We start from the raw sequence: 13815 nt of genomic DNA, 5'->3' as shown, positions 1-13815 counted from the left end.
GGGGCTTGTCGGGGCCACAAATCACAACTGTGACGTCGGTGATTGCCAGACCACCTATGCCGGACCAGATAGGAGGAGCTTGTTAGTCAATCGGCTGACGGCATGCGTCGTCCATCCACATAGCATGGGCGTCTCTCACTGCACCACCAAGCGCCCTGCCCAAATGCCCTGGTAGTTGTAGCCGCCCAGCCAGGCGAGGGACCCCCGGCTCCTCGACTTGACAGGAGCCGAGCCAATCCCCATCGCCCCCCGCTCCCCGCCCGTTCAGACGAGCGCTGCTTCATCACACGCGCACGCTGGTGCCGCCGCCGATGGCCCAGTCGAAGAGAGTTGCCGCTCGCTGCAGCCAACAAGGGGCTGGGTTGGGGCTGTTTCCGCACGTCGCCGTGGCCCGTCGCAGCCAGTCCCCACCACCAGGCTTCGGCTCGCCAGCGGCAGACAGATGGACAAACGGGCAGGCGCTGGTGGCATTGAGGTCTCGCTCCCACTGCGAAGCACGGGCCAGCGCCGCTTGAATCGTGCAGACCCAAACAGATCCAAGCGGGCACTCAGCGTCCATCAAGACCCCTCAATCGCCCGGTTTTTTTTCTGGCGTGGTTTTTATTCTTTCCTGGCTTTTCTTTCTACAGCTGCAAAACGATGCCTGGTGTTTCATGTCTTTGCTGTTTCTTTTTACTGCACTGAACTTTTGCTGGTTCTGAGCATTTCAAGCCCAGGCCCGGTCAGCCCTGGAGCACGCGGGCAGCAGCGGCAGTGGCCAATTTGCCTCGTCAGCGGCCCATCTTGGGTATACCCCTGCAAGCTCCCGCAGCCCACCTTGGAATTGACTGCCAACCGCTCCTCGACTGCCCTGCACTGCGGCACGGCTTCGGCCCCCAACCCACCACCACCACCACCACCACTACCACCTCCTCTCCACCTCCTTTACGAGTCCATGTGCTGATTTCTGCATTCATCCCTCTCTTGGTTGCTTTCGCTGTTGGCCATATTTCATTCCTGCACCACGAGCGCGAAATCCCCCCCGATCGACCGTGGCCCTTGATACCTCACGCCTAGAAGCCGCCCTCAATTTCCCTTTCGCTGGTCCTCGTTGGCTTCGGCCCTGTCGCCTCCCCCTCCATTCCTCTCTCTTTCACTTTCTCATCATATCTGGCCCCATCTCGTCGAACCCGGCCTGTTTTATTTTGTCCCGGTCACACCTGGATCACCGCTGGTCTGGCTGTTCACCCGGTTTCCTGTCAGGACGAAACTGATTGGGACCCTCGACCGAGAAGAGACGACTTCTTGGCCCCTGCCTCGTGAGCGCCCAGGCGGCAGCGCCCACTCGTCAACAGAAGTCCCGCGCCAAAATGCAAAGTCGAGAGGCGGCCGGCAGCGAGGCTGCTCCGCTGCAAGTTGTATGCTGACCCCCTTTTCTTTTCTTCCTCGCACCGTCTCTCAGAGCCTTTGCTCTGCGCCTGCCTGCCTGCCTGTGCATCGTCTTTCCGCCCGTTCTGCACCTCAAGGTCGCACATACTCTCGCCCGATGCCTTCGTTAGCCATGTGGCTGCCTGTCGCACAGCCCTTCCAGCCTATTTTCCTCATCTCGCCTGTCTGCGTGCGTGCAGCTCTCGCCTCCTGCTTCCCGTCCCTCGCCCAGATCTGATTTCTTTTTTGTCACACCTCTCGCTTCTTCCATGTTCTCCCTCCCGCGAAGCCGATTCACTCTGTGTTTTCCTTAGCGGCACATCGACCCGTCTCGAGACATCCCGACCAATTCTACAGCAGACCAGCGCCCGAACCTTGCTAACAAACTGACCTGCTCTCACCATGAAGGGCTCGACACCAAGCCTCGGCCTCCCCACCCCCACGCCGCCTGGCTCCACACCGATCCCCATGCTCTCTAGCCCCGCGCCGCTTCTCCGGCCCGCAATACCTGGAGCCCGCAGCGCTCGCGGGCCACCTCGCCTCGGCCTTGCCATTCCACCATCCCCCAATGCGAAGCCTGTCGGCGACAACGCAGGCGGTCGGCCCCAGCTCCCAGTTCTGCACCTGGCCACTCCGCGTGGCAGCACAGTCACCCCTCATGAACAGCCCCCCGGACGGCCCGGCATCATACAGCCCGGCCAGAGCGCCTCGGGCGGCAGTGAGAGCAGTGCCGCCCACAGCAGGTCTGGCTCGTTCGGCCCTCTAGACGGCCGCGCCTCCAACCCTACCAGCGCCGGCTCGCAGTATTCGGCACTATCCTTTGCAAGCCAATTTGGCATTGGGTCCAGACCGCAGGGCACCCCTGATCCCGCCTCAGCCGTTGGCTCCATCTACTCGGAGCGCGGCGAGGGCGGCGTTGGGATGGAGCGCGAGGGTAGCCTGCACGGGCTCGAGGCCTTCGACAAGCTCACCATAGACAAGGCGACTGCAGCCGACGTTGAAGATCTCGATGTGGACGGCTGGAGGATCGCCAGTATGCAGAACCGCATCATCGAGCTGGGAGGCCTGGGTGAAGGTGCTGGTGGCGCCGTAACCAGGTGTCAGCTCAAGGGGGGAAAGACAGTGTTTGCTTTGAAGGTAAAAAAAGACAAAAGAAAAACCCGGTCCTGGATTGGGGATTCGGTGAACAGGTTCGCTGACTGTTGACTCGACCTAGATAATCACGGCAAACCCCGACCCGGACGTCAAGAAGCAGATCCTTCGCGAGCTGATGTTCAACCGAAACTGCGCTTCCGAGCACATCTGCCGATACTACGGAGCCTTCGAAGACGACGCCAACGCCACAATCTCAATTGCTATGGAGTTTTGCGAAGGTGGCTCACTCGACAGCATCTACAAGGAGGTCAAGAAGCTGGGCGGCCGCACCGGCGAAAAGGTGCTCGGCAAGATCGCCGAGGGCGTTCTGCGTGGCCTGACGTACCTGCATTCCCAGAAGATCATCCACCGCGACATCAAGCCGTCCAACATTCTACTCTGCCGCAACGGCGACGTCAAGCTATGTGACTTTGGCGTGTCGGGAGACTTCGGCACTAAGGGCGAGGCCAACACCTTCATCGGCACCAGTTACTACATGGCACCCGAGCGTATCACGGGCCAGAGCTACACCATCACATCTGACGTCTGGTCAACGGGTGTCGCGTTGCTGGAAGTCGCCCAGCACCGTTTCCCCTTCCCGGCCGACGGCACCGAGATGGCTCCTCGCGCAGGCCTCATAGACCTGCTCACTTACATCGTGCGACAGCCTATCCCGAAGCTGAAAGACGAGCCCGCGGCACAGATCTTCTGGAGCGACAATTTCAAGTATTTCATCGAGTGCTGGTATGTCTGCACCCAACCTTCCTTCTTTCAAAAAAGAGCTGAACACAAGCTGACCTGTGTTCTTGTATCCGATTAGCTTGGAGAAGGAACCGACCCGTAGGGCGAGCCCCTGGCGGATGCTCGAACACCCGTGGATGGTGGATATGAGGTCAAAGCGTGTCAATATGACACGATACCTATCCCAAGTTTGGGGCTGGGATAATAAGGGCGAGGCTACTGCTCCGTCGTGAGCCCCGCAGCGGCAAGTGCAATGATATGTCAATGACACAGCGCGGGGATTGCCATGAGGATATGTGTACTACAGAGCGGAGATGCCCATGGTCTAGCGTCTGGCCCAGATGTATACGGCGCAAGCGACGAGAGGGGCTGCTGATGCCCGCCTGCTGATCTGACTGTTAACAGTGGTTTGGTGCGGAGCACTGCAGTCATGCCTCAGCAGACGATGGTACATCACGAAAGAGCACGACCATACTGCCAGCTTTAAAAATGAACGAACAAAAATGAAAGAAGAGGAAAAGGGGTAGAGGGGGCAAAGTGGTTTCTTGCACAAATATTTTACTATAACCATATTCGATTCATCTTTCTGCTCGGGTAAGATCTGCGACTATAGTCGGAACAGTCTACCATGGTTTTGTTTAGGACCGGGCTTGAGGGTGCTACCAAGGGCCACTTTTGAGATATGTTCGAGGTTTATAGGCAAGATTGGGTATCTCCATTTGGGACAAGCCAAGAGCGACAAGATGCTCGCCAAAATTATTTAGCGTTTTGGGTAGCTCAAACGAGATGCATGTTCTTGAAAATTGTAGCCCAGGGTCACGCAGGGGATACGGCTGATTACGGATGAGTGTAGTTGGATGTTGGCGTAAAAACGGCATCAAAGAGAACCAAGGCTGCCTTTTGAAAGGGAGAGATGGCGTTGAGCATCAAGCCAAGGCAAACAGCTCGGGCTGGAGGACGAAGGCCAAAACGACCATCTCCCATGCGCGCGCTATATACTTGAACCTCACCATTGGGGACAAGCTGGTGAAAGTGGTCATTGAAAATGAGATTTGGGCCTCCAACCATACCCACCTAACTCAGTTGGACAGCCACCACATACATGTGCCCAGCTTGTGAAAGCTGGCGGGTATCTGAATTTAGACAACAGGAGAATGGGCCATCCGTCACAGCGCCCTAATCAGCGCGTAATGATCCGCAAATCTTCGCCGGTCCGGACGCTTCTTTGGTCGGTCGTGCTTTGCTCCTCCATCGTTCTCGCGCCTTCCATCTTCTACCTCCGGTTCCCAGGGACGCCTGCTACCATGAGCAAGTGCAACATATCGCCAAACAAAATAAATCTCAACAAAGCCGATCCACGTATCTCGCGTAGGTGGTTGGCTTCCGACGATGTCCATCATGATGGGTGGTTAGAAGTTCCACCCTCGTTGAGGATGTGAAGCTGGCGACTTAGTTACCAGCTGCCTGTCCCATCATCTCCCGCATGCAGACGGTGGCATAGTTGCTCGAGTTGAGGGTGAAATTGAGAATAACCGCAACTTTCTGGTCCTCAGATGCGGCCACGGTTTCGCCGTTACCATCCACCGGAAGCGGCACCCGTCCGGTCACATTGACGGCAGGGTGATCCTTGTGGATAAACTTCGCAAAGTCATCGAAAACGTTGACGGGGGGTGTTGCTCGGGTGGCCCTCGAGGGAATCTCCTTGCTTGCCTGCTCCGGTGCAGAGCCTCCGTCGGTAGCCACGGCTGGTTTGGAGTCCGGTGGCGACTGAGAACGATCCATAGGCGCGTTCTCATTCTCGCTGTCCTCGGCCGACTTCTTGAGGTGGGCTTGCAGGTAGCCCATCAGGTCGGGGCGAGCAGTTGTGGGGGAAGCGAGTCCTGCGCTGGCAGGGCGATTGGCTTCTTTACTCTCCATGGACTTGATGTCATCATTCTTGCTCAGCTGAACCAATTCAGCGTTGGCCATTGGCACATCAGCTCGCTCTGATGGGGTCTTCGTGAGATCCTCGTTCTTCGAGATGGCATCGGGCTCGGCAATCGGCGGAGGAGGTGTATTCTCCTTCATGTCATGGTCTTGCGTGTGCGAAATAGTCTCGACCTTGACAGGATTTTGGACTTTCTGACGCTTGCCACCATCAAGGGCAGTTTCGATCCACTCATCATTAATGCGTGTCTCACTGGGCATGTTGGGCGACTGCATGCGTCGGCGGCGCGCTTCGTCAAGCAGCGCAGCGTCGAACTTGTCCGCATTATTCGCGAAGTTGTTCCATGCGTTTGCCGTGCTCTGAATCTCGGCCGCCTTGTGGAATTTCCGCCACTCGATCAGGTCGCGATCTGTCGGGTGCATCTGCTCCTCGTCTTCCGTGTAGGGGCGAACTGCGAACATGGGAGTAGCCGTGAACCTGGCCATGAGCTTGCGGTAGTGGCCACTAAGACTGAACTCGCGCTGTCTGCGGCGCATTTCGTACGGGTTGAGGCCGCCATTCTCCTGGCGGGCCATGAAGTCAGAATAGAAAGCACCTATGTCGTTGGCAGGGTAGATGACGTCGAAGCCCGGCGCGGGAAGGACTACATCGAATATGGTGTAGCGTCCACTGGCGACCTCATCCTTGGTGAGGGGGCGGGCCCGCTGGTAGAACTCCTCTTCCTCTTGGTTGACATCCTCGGACATGTCCTCCGCGGGGGACCTCTGTGCAATGGGTGACTCGTTGGGCTGGACCATGACAAGGTCTCCCACGACGACCTGGTCGCCATAACGAGACCACCGCTTGCTGGCCGCATAGTTCCAGATGTAAGACTGGTAGGCGTGGCAGTACAGCTGACGGAGGCCGCGAGTGATAGAGAGGATCGCTCCGCAGTGATCGTTAGGGGCCTTCCCCAGATGGCGGATCAGGCTGTTCTCGGCGGCGTATTTCTTGGGCAGAACCCTCGTAGCGGCCTCGGCCTTGCCACTCATCTTCCAGATCGCGATGGCGCGGGCCCGGTCGAACTCGTCCTTGTGGAACCGCGCCTCGCTGTTTCCGGACGCAATAGCGAGCGAGAGATCCGGGTCGACGTGGAGAATCCCATCGACGGCTGCCGTGAAATCCTCTCTAAGAATCTTCATGCCAATCTCCTGCGTCCCAATAGCGTGCGTGCCGAAGCGCTGAAGTCCAAAGTAGTTGATGAAGCCAGTGCGCACGATGTTATCCAGTGCGAACTGGACGCAGTACTCGGTCATGCGCAGGCGATGTGCAATGGAGAAGTTGCCACCTCGAGTAAGCTGGACGTTCTTGATGGCAATCACAAACTGGTTGCCACCGTGCTGACCGAGCTGCATTGGTTTCTTCTGGAAGGCAAAGTCGCCGACGCGAATACCGGTCATCTTGTCGTTGAGACTGACAAGATCACTAATGTCTTTGTTCCAGACACTGACCCGCTGAACAGTGGCGGCTCGTCGATCCTTAGTGCCGGCGAATCCAAAGTTGGATGCCTTGACCTTGATAAGCCTGGCAATGTGGTTGATCGCATCCATGGTGTCCTTGTTCTCCTTGTACAAGGTGAAGTGCAGGTACTGATTCCGGTGAGCCCGAGGCTCTGCACGCTGCCCGCCGCGCCAGCCATTGTCTCTGTTACGAGGGCCGTTCTGGCTCTGTCGAGGGCCATTTTGGTTTTGACGGTAGCCAGTGTTGCGCGGCGCGGCGCGAGCATTGATGATGCCTCCGTCGCCGGCTTGAGTCTCTAGGCGAGACGAAAAAATGCGCCGGATTTCTTGATGGACTAGGGTGCGTTGCTGGCGGTCTTGGATAGCGGGGAAGCTCACGAGGACGCCCCGGCTCGAGTTGTCCTTCCGCTGGATCTTAGCATCCAAGTCGATCAGCTCATGGACCACCGTGTCTCCCAGCATGTTGGTCAGAATATCTCTGTCGGCATCGTTGATGGGCGTGATGATTGTGGCCTCGGCGACAGCTTGGGTGTTGCCGGCTTCTGCTTTGATGGGGTGCGCTGGCGGGGCTCTAACATCCAAAGACTGGGCACCGGCGGTATTGTTGGTAGGTGCGTCGTCCTGAAAGCAACATTAATACATGACCGCAATGTCTCGGGTAAGATTAGACTGACCACGCGGGGACGCCTGGAAGACTGCTGAAAGTCGGACAGATGGATGACGCTTCCATCTTTGCGAACCTCGTTGACCAGGAAGTCAGTGTAGCTAGTGCCAATGGACATGTTAGTTTGTGCGATGGAAATGAGGCTGAGAATATTGGGATATGGGGCGGATCTGAGGAGGATCTGAGGGTATCCGAAGGGATCTGGAGGAAGCGCGACAAGGTCCAGGCCAGAGGTAGCCAAGGCGCTGGGAACCAAGCATACCGCTTGCGGATGTCGCCATGCCATCCATAGTCAATCGGCGAGGCGTAGAAGAGTATTCCGAGGCGCTTCTCGGCCGCCGAGCGAACAGACGCAATATGTGTGGCGGCAAGCACCGGGTGTGGTGAGTTGTTGCTATGGGAAGCCATGTTGGGGGTTGGTCACCACCCGCAGGCGGCAGGCGGAGTCGAGTGGACGATGACTGCTGCCAGCTGGAGAGCAGAGGAAGATGAATTCGGGTACTGTGGTGATAGAGAGGAGAGCCTAGAGAGGGATTGGCAAGGCCGACGCGGGTTTCGATCTTGGTAAGGAAGGCATCAACAAAATTCTGCGAGGGACCGAAGTCGGGTTGCGATTGCGCGCAAAAAGATTGCGGCAAGGAGCTGCTTTCGGATGGGCCAAAAAGAAGGGAAGCAAGCGACTGCGGAATTGGGCTGTGCTGTTGGCAATTGTCGTGTTGTGGGCGCCGTTGTGCCTCGCGATGGCCTTGATCGAGTTTGACCTCGAGGTGAGAGGTGCAAAGAGGAGAAGGTGCTCGTCGCTACTTGGCAAGAATTATTCCAGCATGGTGGGGTGCATCACTTTCCTGCCGCTTCTATTTAGCGCGCACGTCCGACAGGGCAGGCGGTCAAGCCAGGCGGTGAAAGTGGAACCACCCACCGCGACCGCACATCCCCAAAACTACCGGGTTTTCAAGTGTGCCTTGACGGCAGCGCAGTGTTAAACTTTTGGGCAGCTCTTCACAAAATTCACGTCGCAAATGAGCTCGTACTCTCCCACCATGTCCACAAATATTTGCTTTGGCTTTGGCTGGCAGCCTATCGGCCGATCTCGATGAGCAGCAGGCCGAGGGAGCTGTAGTCAAACGTCCGCTCAACATGATGGGTGACGAGTTAGAGAAGTGGTATAGCTGGTGCTGGTACTCGACCGAGTCTCGGAGGCCAGGGGCTCACCTGGCGTCTCGAGATGGCCACCTTGGGATCACGCCGCAGATACACGGCAGTCAGGGCTTCTGGCGTACTCAGCCGTGACCTTGGTGAGGCCAGGCGTGTTTTTGGGGGATAGCTCCACAGCGCGCGATAGCAGGTCGCCGATGAGAAGGAACCAGGTAGGAACCTGGTCTACAATTGCGCAATTGTAAACATGGCAAGTGAAGCCGCCAGCTGTATCGCATTCGATGAGTGAGGCAAGTGCCAGATCTGAGATGGCGTGGCCCCTTGCTGTTTTTGAGACCGAGATACCTCGGGAAGTAGCTAGCAGATACTACAAGACTATACCGTGACATCGCATTCAACCCGCTCCCCAGCTTCGGGTAAACATCACCATAGCGTTATACTACCACTACCTACCATTTCTCTGCCCGTCATGGAGTCTCAAACACGGAGGAGGGTATCGAGACTGAGCAGGGGCAGTGTCTGGTCCGCGGCCACATGCGCCCAGCCGGACATGCTCCATTGCCGCGAGCACGGGGCCAATACTAACGCACAACCTTCTCCATCACCTCAAAGGTCCCTCGAAAATGACATTGACAAGACCATTGTTTGGGTGACAAAGGATCGAGACCCTACCAAGTTGGTCAGCAATCACATCGCCGTATGGGTCAGTATCCTCCTGCAGCTTGATATCAGCCACAAGTCCGATGTGCCTGTTTGTTGAACGATCACTATACAGGGAGAATGGATCGGCCAGGGCATCGGCCTAGATGGTCTCGATAAGATCGCCGAGTCTATCAGGGAGGTCCCCGGCACGCCGCTCGCAGGGCGCCGTGACAGATCTGGCCAGACTCCCAGCACCAACGAAAGGCGAGACATCGTCGCTGCAGAGTCACGCCTCTCGCTCAACCGGGACGGCTTCCTTGCCGACACAGTATGGAACATCTCCGCCCTTCTCGACCTGACAGACTCTGTGCGCTGGTCGCTAGTCACAAACAAGGCATTGGGACCCATGGAGAGCCGTCTCACTGCCCTTCTCGACGTGGTGCTCGCCAACGAGGCCCTCAAGACGTCGTCTGCATCGAGGCTCCTGATTGACTTCGACACAATCATGGGAGCGAGACTGGACAAGCTTATCGAGGCGCTGCTGGACAAGAGCAACCAGCCTTCTCGGCCAGTCCCCGTGAGCTTCTTTGCGGCCAAGACGGCGGCCGGGGTCCTCCAGCGGAAGTGGCAGCTGCGCTTCCGCGAGGCCTACGTCTCACTCGATCGCTTCAGATACCACCAAATGTTGACAGGGCATCTTGTCGAGATCTCGTTCAGCGCACCGGGTGCAGGCGTGCCTGACAGCCCTGCACTCTGGCGGGAGACTCGCAGGAAGGAGGCTCCCACCGAGCCCAATAACAACCGCCGATTTTACGCCGGCCAGTACGTTCGCTCACATCCTGGAAGGCTCCTCCAGTCACCCAACACCAATCTACTTGAATTCAACTAACGTATTTTCGCCGTGCCATCAATGCAGCTGGTGGCTGAACATCGTCTGCGCCCATCGGGACGGCATTGCCGGAAGCGCACGTCAAGTCCCAGCCAGGGGACGAAATGGCGTTGTGGCACTCCCTCTTCTGTCCGGGAGGGAGGAAGTCCTGGAAAACGGCCGGAGCATCTATATCCGAGAGAGCTCCCTTGTCGCAGATATGCACGTTTCTCTCATGACCAAGGTCGGGCAGCGCATAAAGATACTGCGCGGATCACAGCTGAGAAGTATCTACGCCCCATCTGGGGGGTTGAGATACGACGGTTTGTACGAAGACCCCCTGCCTGGCCAGCCGCAAGCACAGTTTCCCGGGCCCGCAAGCAGTACGATGCGCAAGTACTCTCTGACACCTGACGTGAGACAGGTACACGATTGTGCAGTACGGACACAAGCTGAATGAGGATATCGAGATGTACCGACTCGCACTGGTGCTGGAGCGCGTGCCGGGACAGAAGAGCATGATGGATCTGAAGGCGGTGCCGAAGCCATCGCAGCTCGACGATTGGAGACTATACGAGCGGTTCGAGGGCGAAAAGCTCAAGTCGACGGTGGGTAGGAAGAATTACTTGGCGTGGAAGACCAAGAAGATGAAAGACAAGCTGGAGCATGAGCAGTGGCTTGTCTCGATAGGCCTGAAAATCGGCTACCCACACTGGCGCACAACCCAAGAGGACGACATAAAGCAAAAGGCAACATCGAAGCAGGGACGGAGGCAGGCCATTAGCTCTCGCTAATTGACTGGAACTTTTAAGCCAGGGGTGTGGAGGCTTGGGCTCGCTGTGTTGTTGTTGTCAGGGGTTGATATGGCGTGGGTTAGGGTTGTCGTCAACTCCACACCAGCCGCCAATGCACGCGAACATCCGCCTTCGTGGAGGGGTATAACTGCATGGGCGCGTTCTCCATCATCGGACCGACAACTTGAATGAGCTCACTGCAAGCATCCTCGTGACAGCAAATCATCCCTGATTGCACTCAAACCGACCTACACCTAGGTACTACCAGCAGCTAGCAATAAACCGACATTTTGACCTATCCTCATTGACGCCGAAAGGTGACACAGGTCACCCTCATCGTGAAAGCCGCTGTTGTGGGGACCCGCGGAGACGATGGCGAAAAAAAACAACGACAAGAAGCCAGCCGACAAGAAAGGCCAGGGCAGCAAGGATGACGGCGACAAGGGGGACAAGAAAGTCAAGGCCGCGCAGCAGATAAACGTGCGCCACATCCTCGTGAGTGTCCTGCCCTAGGTACCCCTCTTGCTTGGGTGCCCGCCATCGACGTGCTCGCCGGCAGCGGACCTGCCAGTTGCGCGGCAGCTCTAACACCTAGCACCCAATCCAGTGTGAGAAGCACAGCAAGAAAGAGGAGGCTCTCCAGAAAATCAGGGATGGCACCAAATTCGACGAGGTGGCCCGCGAATTCTCAGAGGACAAGGCTAGGCAGGGGGGCTCGTTGGGCTGGAAAGCGAAAGGCACGCTAAAAGCCGAGTTCGAGGCTGTCGCCTTTAGTCTGGAGCCAAGCACGACCTCGAGCCCCAAAATTGGCGAAGCGAAAACGGCATTTGGGTACCACATCATCATGGTCGAAGGAAGGAAGTAAAGTGCACGCTGGAGTAAGGCCTGAACTAAGAGCAGGTCACAGCGGGCACATGCATATATGATGGGCCATGGCTCTCGGGTCGCGGCTCCCCTCGCCCATCAAAATTAGGGCTGCCACTCTCGGTTGTCTTTTTTGGTGGAATTTTTTATTTGTTTCTTCCGAACCCGAATGCAAGGGTGTCCTAGTCTTAGGACAATGCGCCCATCCGGGACCTATTCCGATGCCAGCTTTGAAAGAAGCTAAAGTGCATCCGAACCGTTGTCGTTGCGACTCGATATACCCATCGCGTCTCTATGTATCCCCCGGTTATCAAACGCCCCCCAGAAGAAAAAGAACCCTTTTTGTGTCCGCTCGGTGCAAGAAATAAGCATTTATTGCTCGGTCTGGAAGTAGTTGAGGATGACGGAGCGCTCCTGCGACTCCTCACCCCAGTCCTTGACAACGACGCAGGAGCAGTTGACAACCTTGCGGGCGTTGCCCTCGCGGTCCAGGACGCCTAGTGTGCGGGGAACCGACGTATTAGCTCGATTCTAACAGAGGGTCTTTCGAGAGAGATGTGCGAGGGGTTTCATCTAGGTCGTCTTGGGAGGGCACTCACAGAGACCGGCCCACTCGCCGAGCTGCTTGCCGTCGGGGACCTTGATCAGAGGGATCTTGTGCTCGGAGCACAGAGCAATGACCAGCTTCTTGTATGCCTCCTCCTCGCAGGCCTCGTTCAGGACGCACATGTGCGCTTGGCGGCGGTCCAGGGCCTTGGAAGCCTCCCGCAGGCCGCGCGCAAGACCGTCGTGCATCAGGGCCAGCTTCAGGACACCCTTGAGGGCGTCCAGAACGGACATGGAGCCCTTGGAGGCATCGGCCGAAACCTCAACCTCCTCAGCGACCTCGGGGGCGGTTGTCTCTTCTACGTCCGACTGCACCGCGGGATTGCCACCGAAAGTTAGCCCAGCGCATTTCTCGTCGGCCGCAACTCTGGCCGCCCTGCCACAGCCAGCTCTCGCCGAGTACCCGCGCGCCCAGGTCGATTGTGTTGTTCTGCTCCTCCTCCTTGCTCCTCCTCCTGCGCAAACTCTGGGCGAAAGTGGTCGAGGTGGGGGACTCTGGGTCGGGCGGCGAGGCGAGGCGCGGGCAGGGAGCTTCTCCTGGTTGCTCTTACCATCTTGAGTTTTTGCTTTCAAGTCGGTGTCGGTGCGATCCTCGAAGAGATTTCGTAGAAACTATGAGTTGGGGAAAATGTAGGGAGAGACTTGGTTTTGGTGTGGTTTTTGTCACAATCCAAGCCAGCCAGGTCGCATCCCAAACCTCACTACAAGCTACCCACCCACCCATTGGTGTGGGGTGGCACGTGCGCAGCAGATTGTGATTAGGGCAGCGAATTTTTCGGTGGTGGACCTGGCAGGAAGTGGGCGCGACACACCGCATCTGCCCATAAGCTTTTTTTTCTCTACTCCTCCCGTTTTTTTCCCCTTCTCTTCAATCGAAGCACCATCGCCAATTCGCCAACAGCACTCGAGGTATGTCAGACTTCAGATACTGTACAACAATGACTTGAACAAGATCGCAGGCGATGCCATTCTCGGAGGCTGGAGAGAGCAATCACGGACGGTCGCATTGGTGCGTCGACCGTAGGCGAGTCGGCACTTGGGTGTGGGAGGAGAGACTGGCAGCAGGATGGAATGAAGACGGAGGATTCCAAGGCTCTGGTTGACCGACGCCACGCGATGCCGACTCCCACGACGGCCGCCCGGGCACCGCCGTGATACGCTTCTCTCCTTCGGAAACGAGCAGGCAGAACCCTCGCAGACATGATCTTGTCAAACAGGGCACTCTCCTCGGCTCGAGCCTCAAGGTGGCTAACGTTCCCCCGCGACCGAACCCGGCAGATACCTCATCTCCCCGTCACGATTTGAGAATCTCCGACGACCACACACATCATTCAAAATGGTCCGCACCTCCGTCCTCAACGATGCTCTGAAGAGCATCAACAACGCCGAGAAGGCCGGCAAGCGCCAGGTCATGATCAGGCCGAGCTCCAAGGTCATCACCAAGTTCCTGAGCGTCATGCAGAAGCACGGTACGTCGCGACAGCCTCCGGGACTCCACGCCCGCACAACCCCCC

At 57.3% G+C, this 13815-nt stretch overlaps 8 protein-coding genes across 9 annotated transcripts in view; 5 read left to right on the top strand and 3 right to left on the bottom strand.

Annotated features, from left to right (window-relative positions):
* Positions 1-283: 283 nt before the first annotated feature.
* Positions 284-559, bottom strand: GGTG_03921 (hypothetical protein; the record flags this gene model as incomplete). Its single annotated transcript, XM_009221706.1, has 1 exon — positions 284-559. One exon carries the CDS (start codon positions 557-559, stop codon positions 284-286), a length of 276 nt encoding a protein of 91 aa, XP_009219970.1.
* On the top strand, positions 542-4158 carry GGTG_03920 (STE/STE7 protein kinase). The gene is made up of 4 exons (XM_009221705.1): positions 542-1397; positions 1816-2544; positions 2624-3285; positions 3362-4158. The coding sequence occupies exons 1-4, from the start codon at positions 1350-1352 to the stop codon at positions 3513-3515; spliced, it is 1593 nt and encodes a 530-aa protein (XP_009219969.1). The 5' UTR covers positions 542-1349; the 3' UTR covers positions 3516-4158.
* On the bottom strand, positions 4058-8161 carry GGTG_03919 (tRNA pseudouridine synthase D). Its single transcript, XM_009221704.1, has 3 exons — positions 7635-8161; positions 7383-7473; positions 4058-7329 (listed from the first exon to the last, which is right to left on the bottom strand). The coding sequence occupies exons 1-3, from the start codon at positions 7778-7780 to the stop codon at positions 4732-4734; spliced, it is 2835 nt and encodes a 944-aa protein (XP_009219968.1). The 5' UTR covers positions 7781-8161; the 3' UTR covers positions 4058-4731.
* On the top strand, positions 8113-8662 carry GGTG_03918 (hypothetical protein; the record flags this gene model as incomplete). Its single annotated transcript, XM_009221703.1, has 2 exons — positions 8113-8327; positions 8449-8662. The coding sequence occupies 2 exons, from the start codon at positions 8113-8115 to the stop codon at positions 8660-8662; spliced, it is 429 nt and encodes a 142-aa protein (XP_009219967.1).
* Positions 8663-8996: 334 nt separating this feature from the next.
* On the top strand, positions 8997-10831 carry GGTG_03917 (hypothetical protein; the record flags this gene model as incomplete). Its single annotated transcript, XM_009221702.1, has 4 exons — positions 8997-9230; positions 9303-9991; positions 10086-10364; positions 10462-10831. 4 exons carry the CDS (start codon positions 8997-8999, stop codon positions 10829-10831), a joined length of 1572 nt encoding a protein of 523 aa, XP_009219966.1.
* Positions 10832-10949: 118 nt separating this feature from the next.
* Positions 10950-12046, top strand: GGTG_03916 (hypothetical protein). The gene is made up of 2 exons (XM_009221701.1): positions 10950-11326; positions 11439-12046. Exons 1-2 carry the CDS (start codon positions 11204-11206, stop codon positions 11694-11696), a joined length of 381 nt encoding a protein of 126 aa, XP_009219965.1. The 5' UTR covers positions 10950-11203; the 3' UTR covers positions 11697-12046.
* On the bottom strand, positions 11715-12966 carry GGTG_03915 (40S ribosomal protein S12). Its single transcript, XM_009221700.1, has 3 exons — positions 12853-12966; positions 12295-12610; positions 11715-12192 (listed from the first exon to the last, which is right to left on the bottom strand). Exons 1-3 carry the CDS (start codon positions 12853-12855, stop codon positions 12068-12070), a joined length of 444 nt encoding a protein of 147 aa, XP_009219964.1. The 5' UTR covers positions 12856-12966; the 3' UTR covers positions 11715-12067.
* A 140-nt stretch (positions 12967-13106) lies between these two features.
* The window catches only part of GGTG_03914, a 2512-nt gene continuing 1803 nt past the window's right edge, over positions 13107-13815 (top strand). The window contains exons 1-2 of one of the 2 annotated variants that reach the window (XM_009221699.1): positions 13107-13210; positions 13580-13770. In XM_009221699.1, coding sequence (XP_009219963.1) covers positions 13638-13770 — 133 coding nt within the window. In that variant the 5' untranslated portion in view covers positions 13107-13210; positions 13580-13637. Of the gene's footprint in view, positions 13771-13815 lie in introns of both variants that reach the window. The other variant, XM_009221698.1, reaches the window with a different exon arrangement.

This window comes from Gaeumannomyces tritici, assembly GCF_000145635.1.
Source record: "Gaeumannomyces tritici R3-111a-1 unplaced genomic scaffold supercont2.2, whole genome shotgun sequence".
Classification (NCBI taxonomy): Eukaryota; Fungi; Ascomycota; class Sordariomycetes; order Magnaporthales; family Magnaporthaceae; genus Gaeumannomyces; species Gaeumannomyces tritici.
The sequence above is the reverse complement of the archived record's forward strand: the minus strand, read 5'-3'. Positions and strand labels throughout refer to the sequence as shown.

Coding starts and splice junctions, on each gene's coding strand:
- GGTG_03920 (XM_009221705.1), top strand. CDS start 1,350: ATGCAAAGTCGAGAGGCGGCCGGCAGCGAGGCTGCTCCGCTGCAAGTT. Junction 1,398..1,815: donor AGGCTGCTCCGCTGCAAGTT/GTATGCTGACCC, acceptor CTCACCATGAAG/GGCTCGACACCAAGCCTCGG. Junction 3,286..3,361: donor AAGTATTTCATCGAGTGCTG/GTATGTCTGCAC, acceptor GTATCCGATTAG/CTTGGAGAAGGAACCGACCC.
- GGTG_03919 (XM_009221704.1), bottom strand. CDS start 7,780: ATGGCTTCCCATAGCAACAACTCACCACACCCGGTGCTTGCCGCCACA. Junction 7,474..7,634: donor CATGGCGACATCCGCAAGCG/GTATGCTTGGTT, acceptor CATTGGCACTAG/CTACACTGACTTCCTGGTCA. Junction 7,330..7,382: donor CTTCCAGGCGTCCCCGCGTG/GTCAGTCTAATC, acceptor TGTTGCTTTCAG/GACGACGCACCTACCAACAA.
- GGTG_03916 (XM_009221701.1), top strand. CDS start 11,204: ATGGCGAAAAAAAACAACGACAAGAAGCCAGCCGACAAGAAAGGCCAG. Junction 11,327..11,438: donor TAAACGTGCGCCACATCCTC/GTGAGTGTCCTG, acceptor CACCCAATCCAG/TGTGAGAAGCACAGCAAGAA.
- GGTG_03915 (XM_009221700.1), bottom strand. Junction 12,193..12,294: donor CGGCGAGTGGGCCGGTCTCT/GTGAGTGCCCTC, acceptor CCCGCACACTAG/GCGTCCTGGACCGCGAGGGC.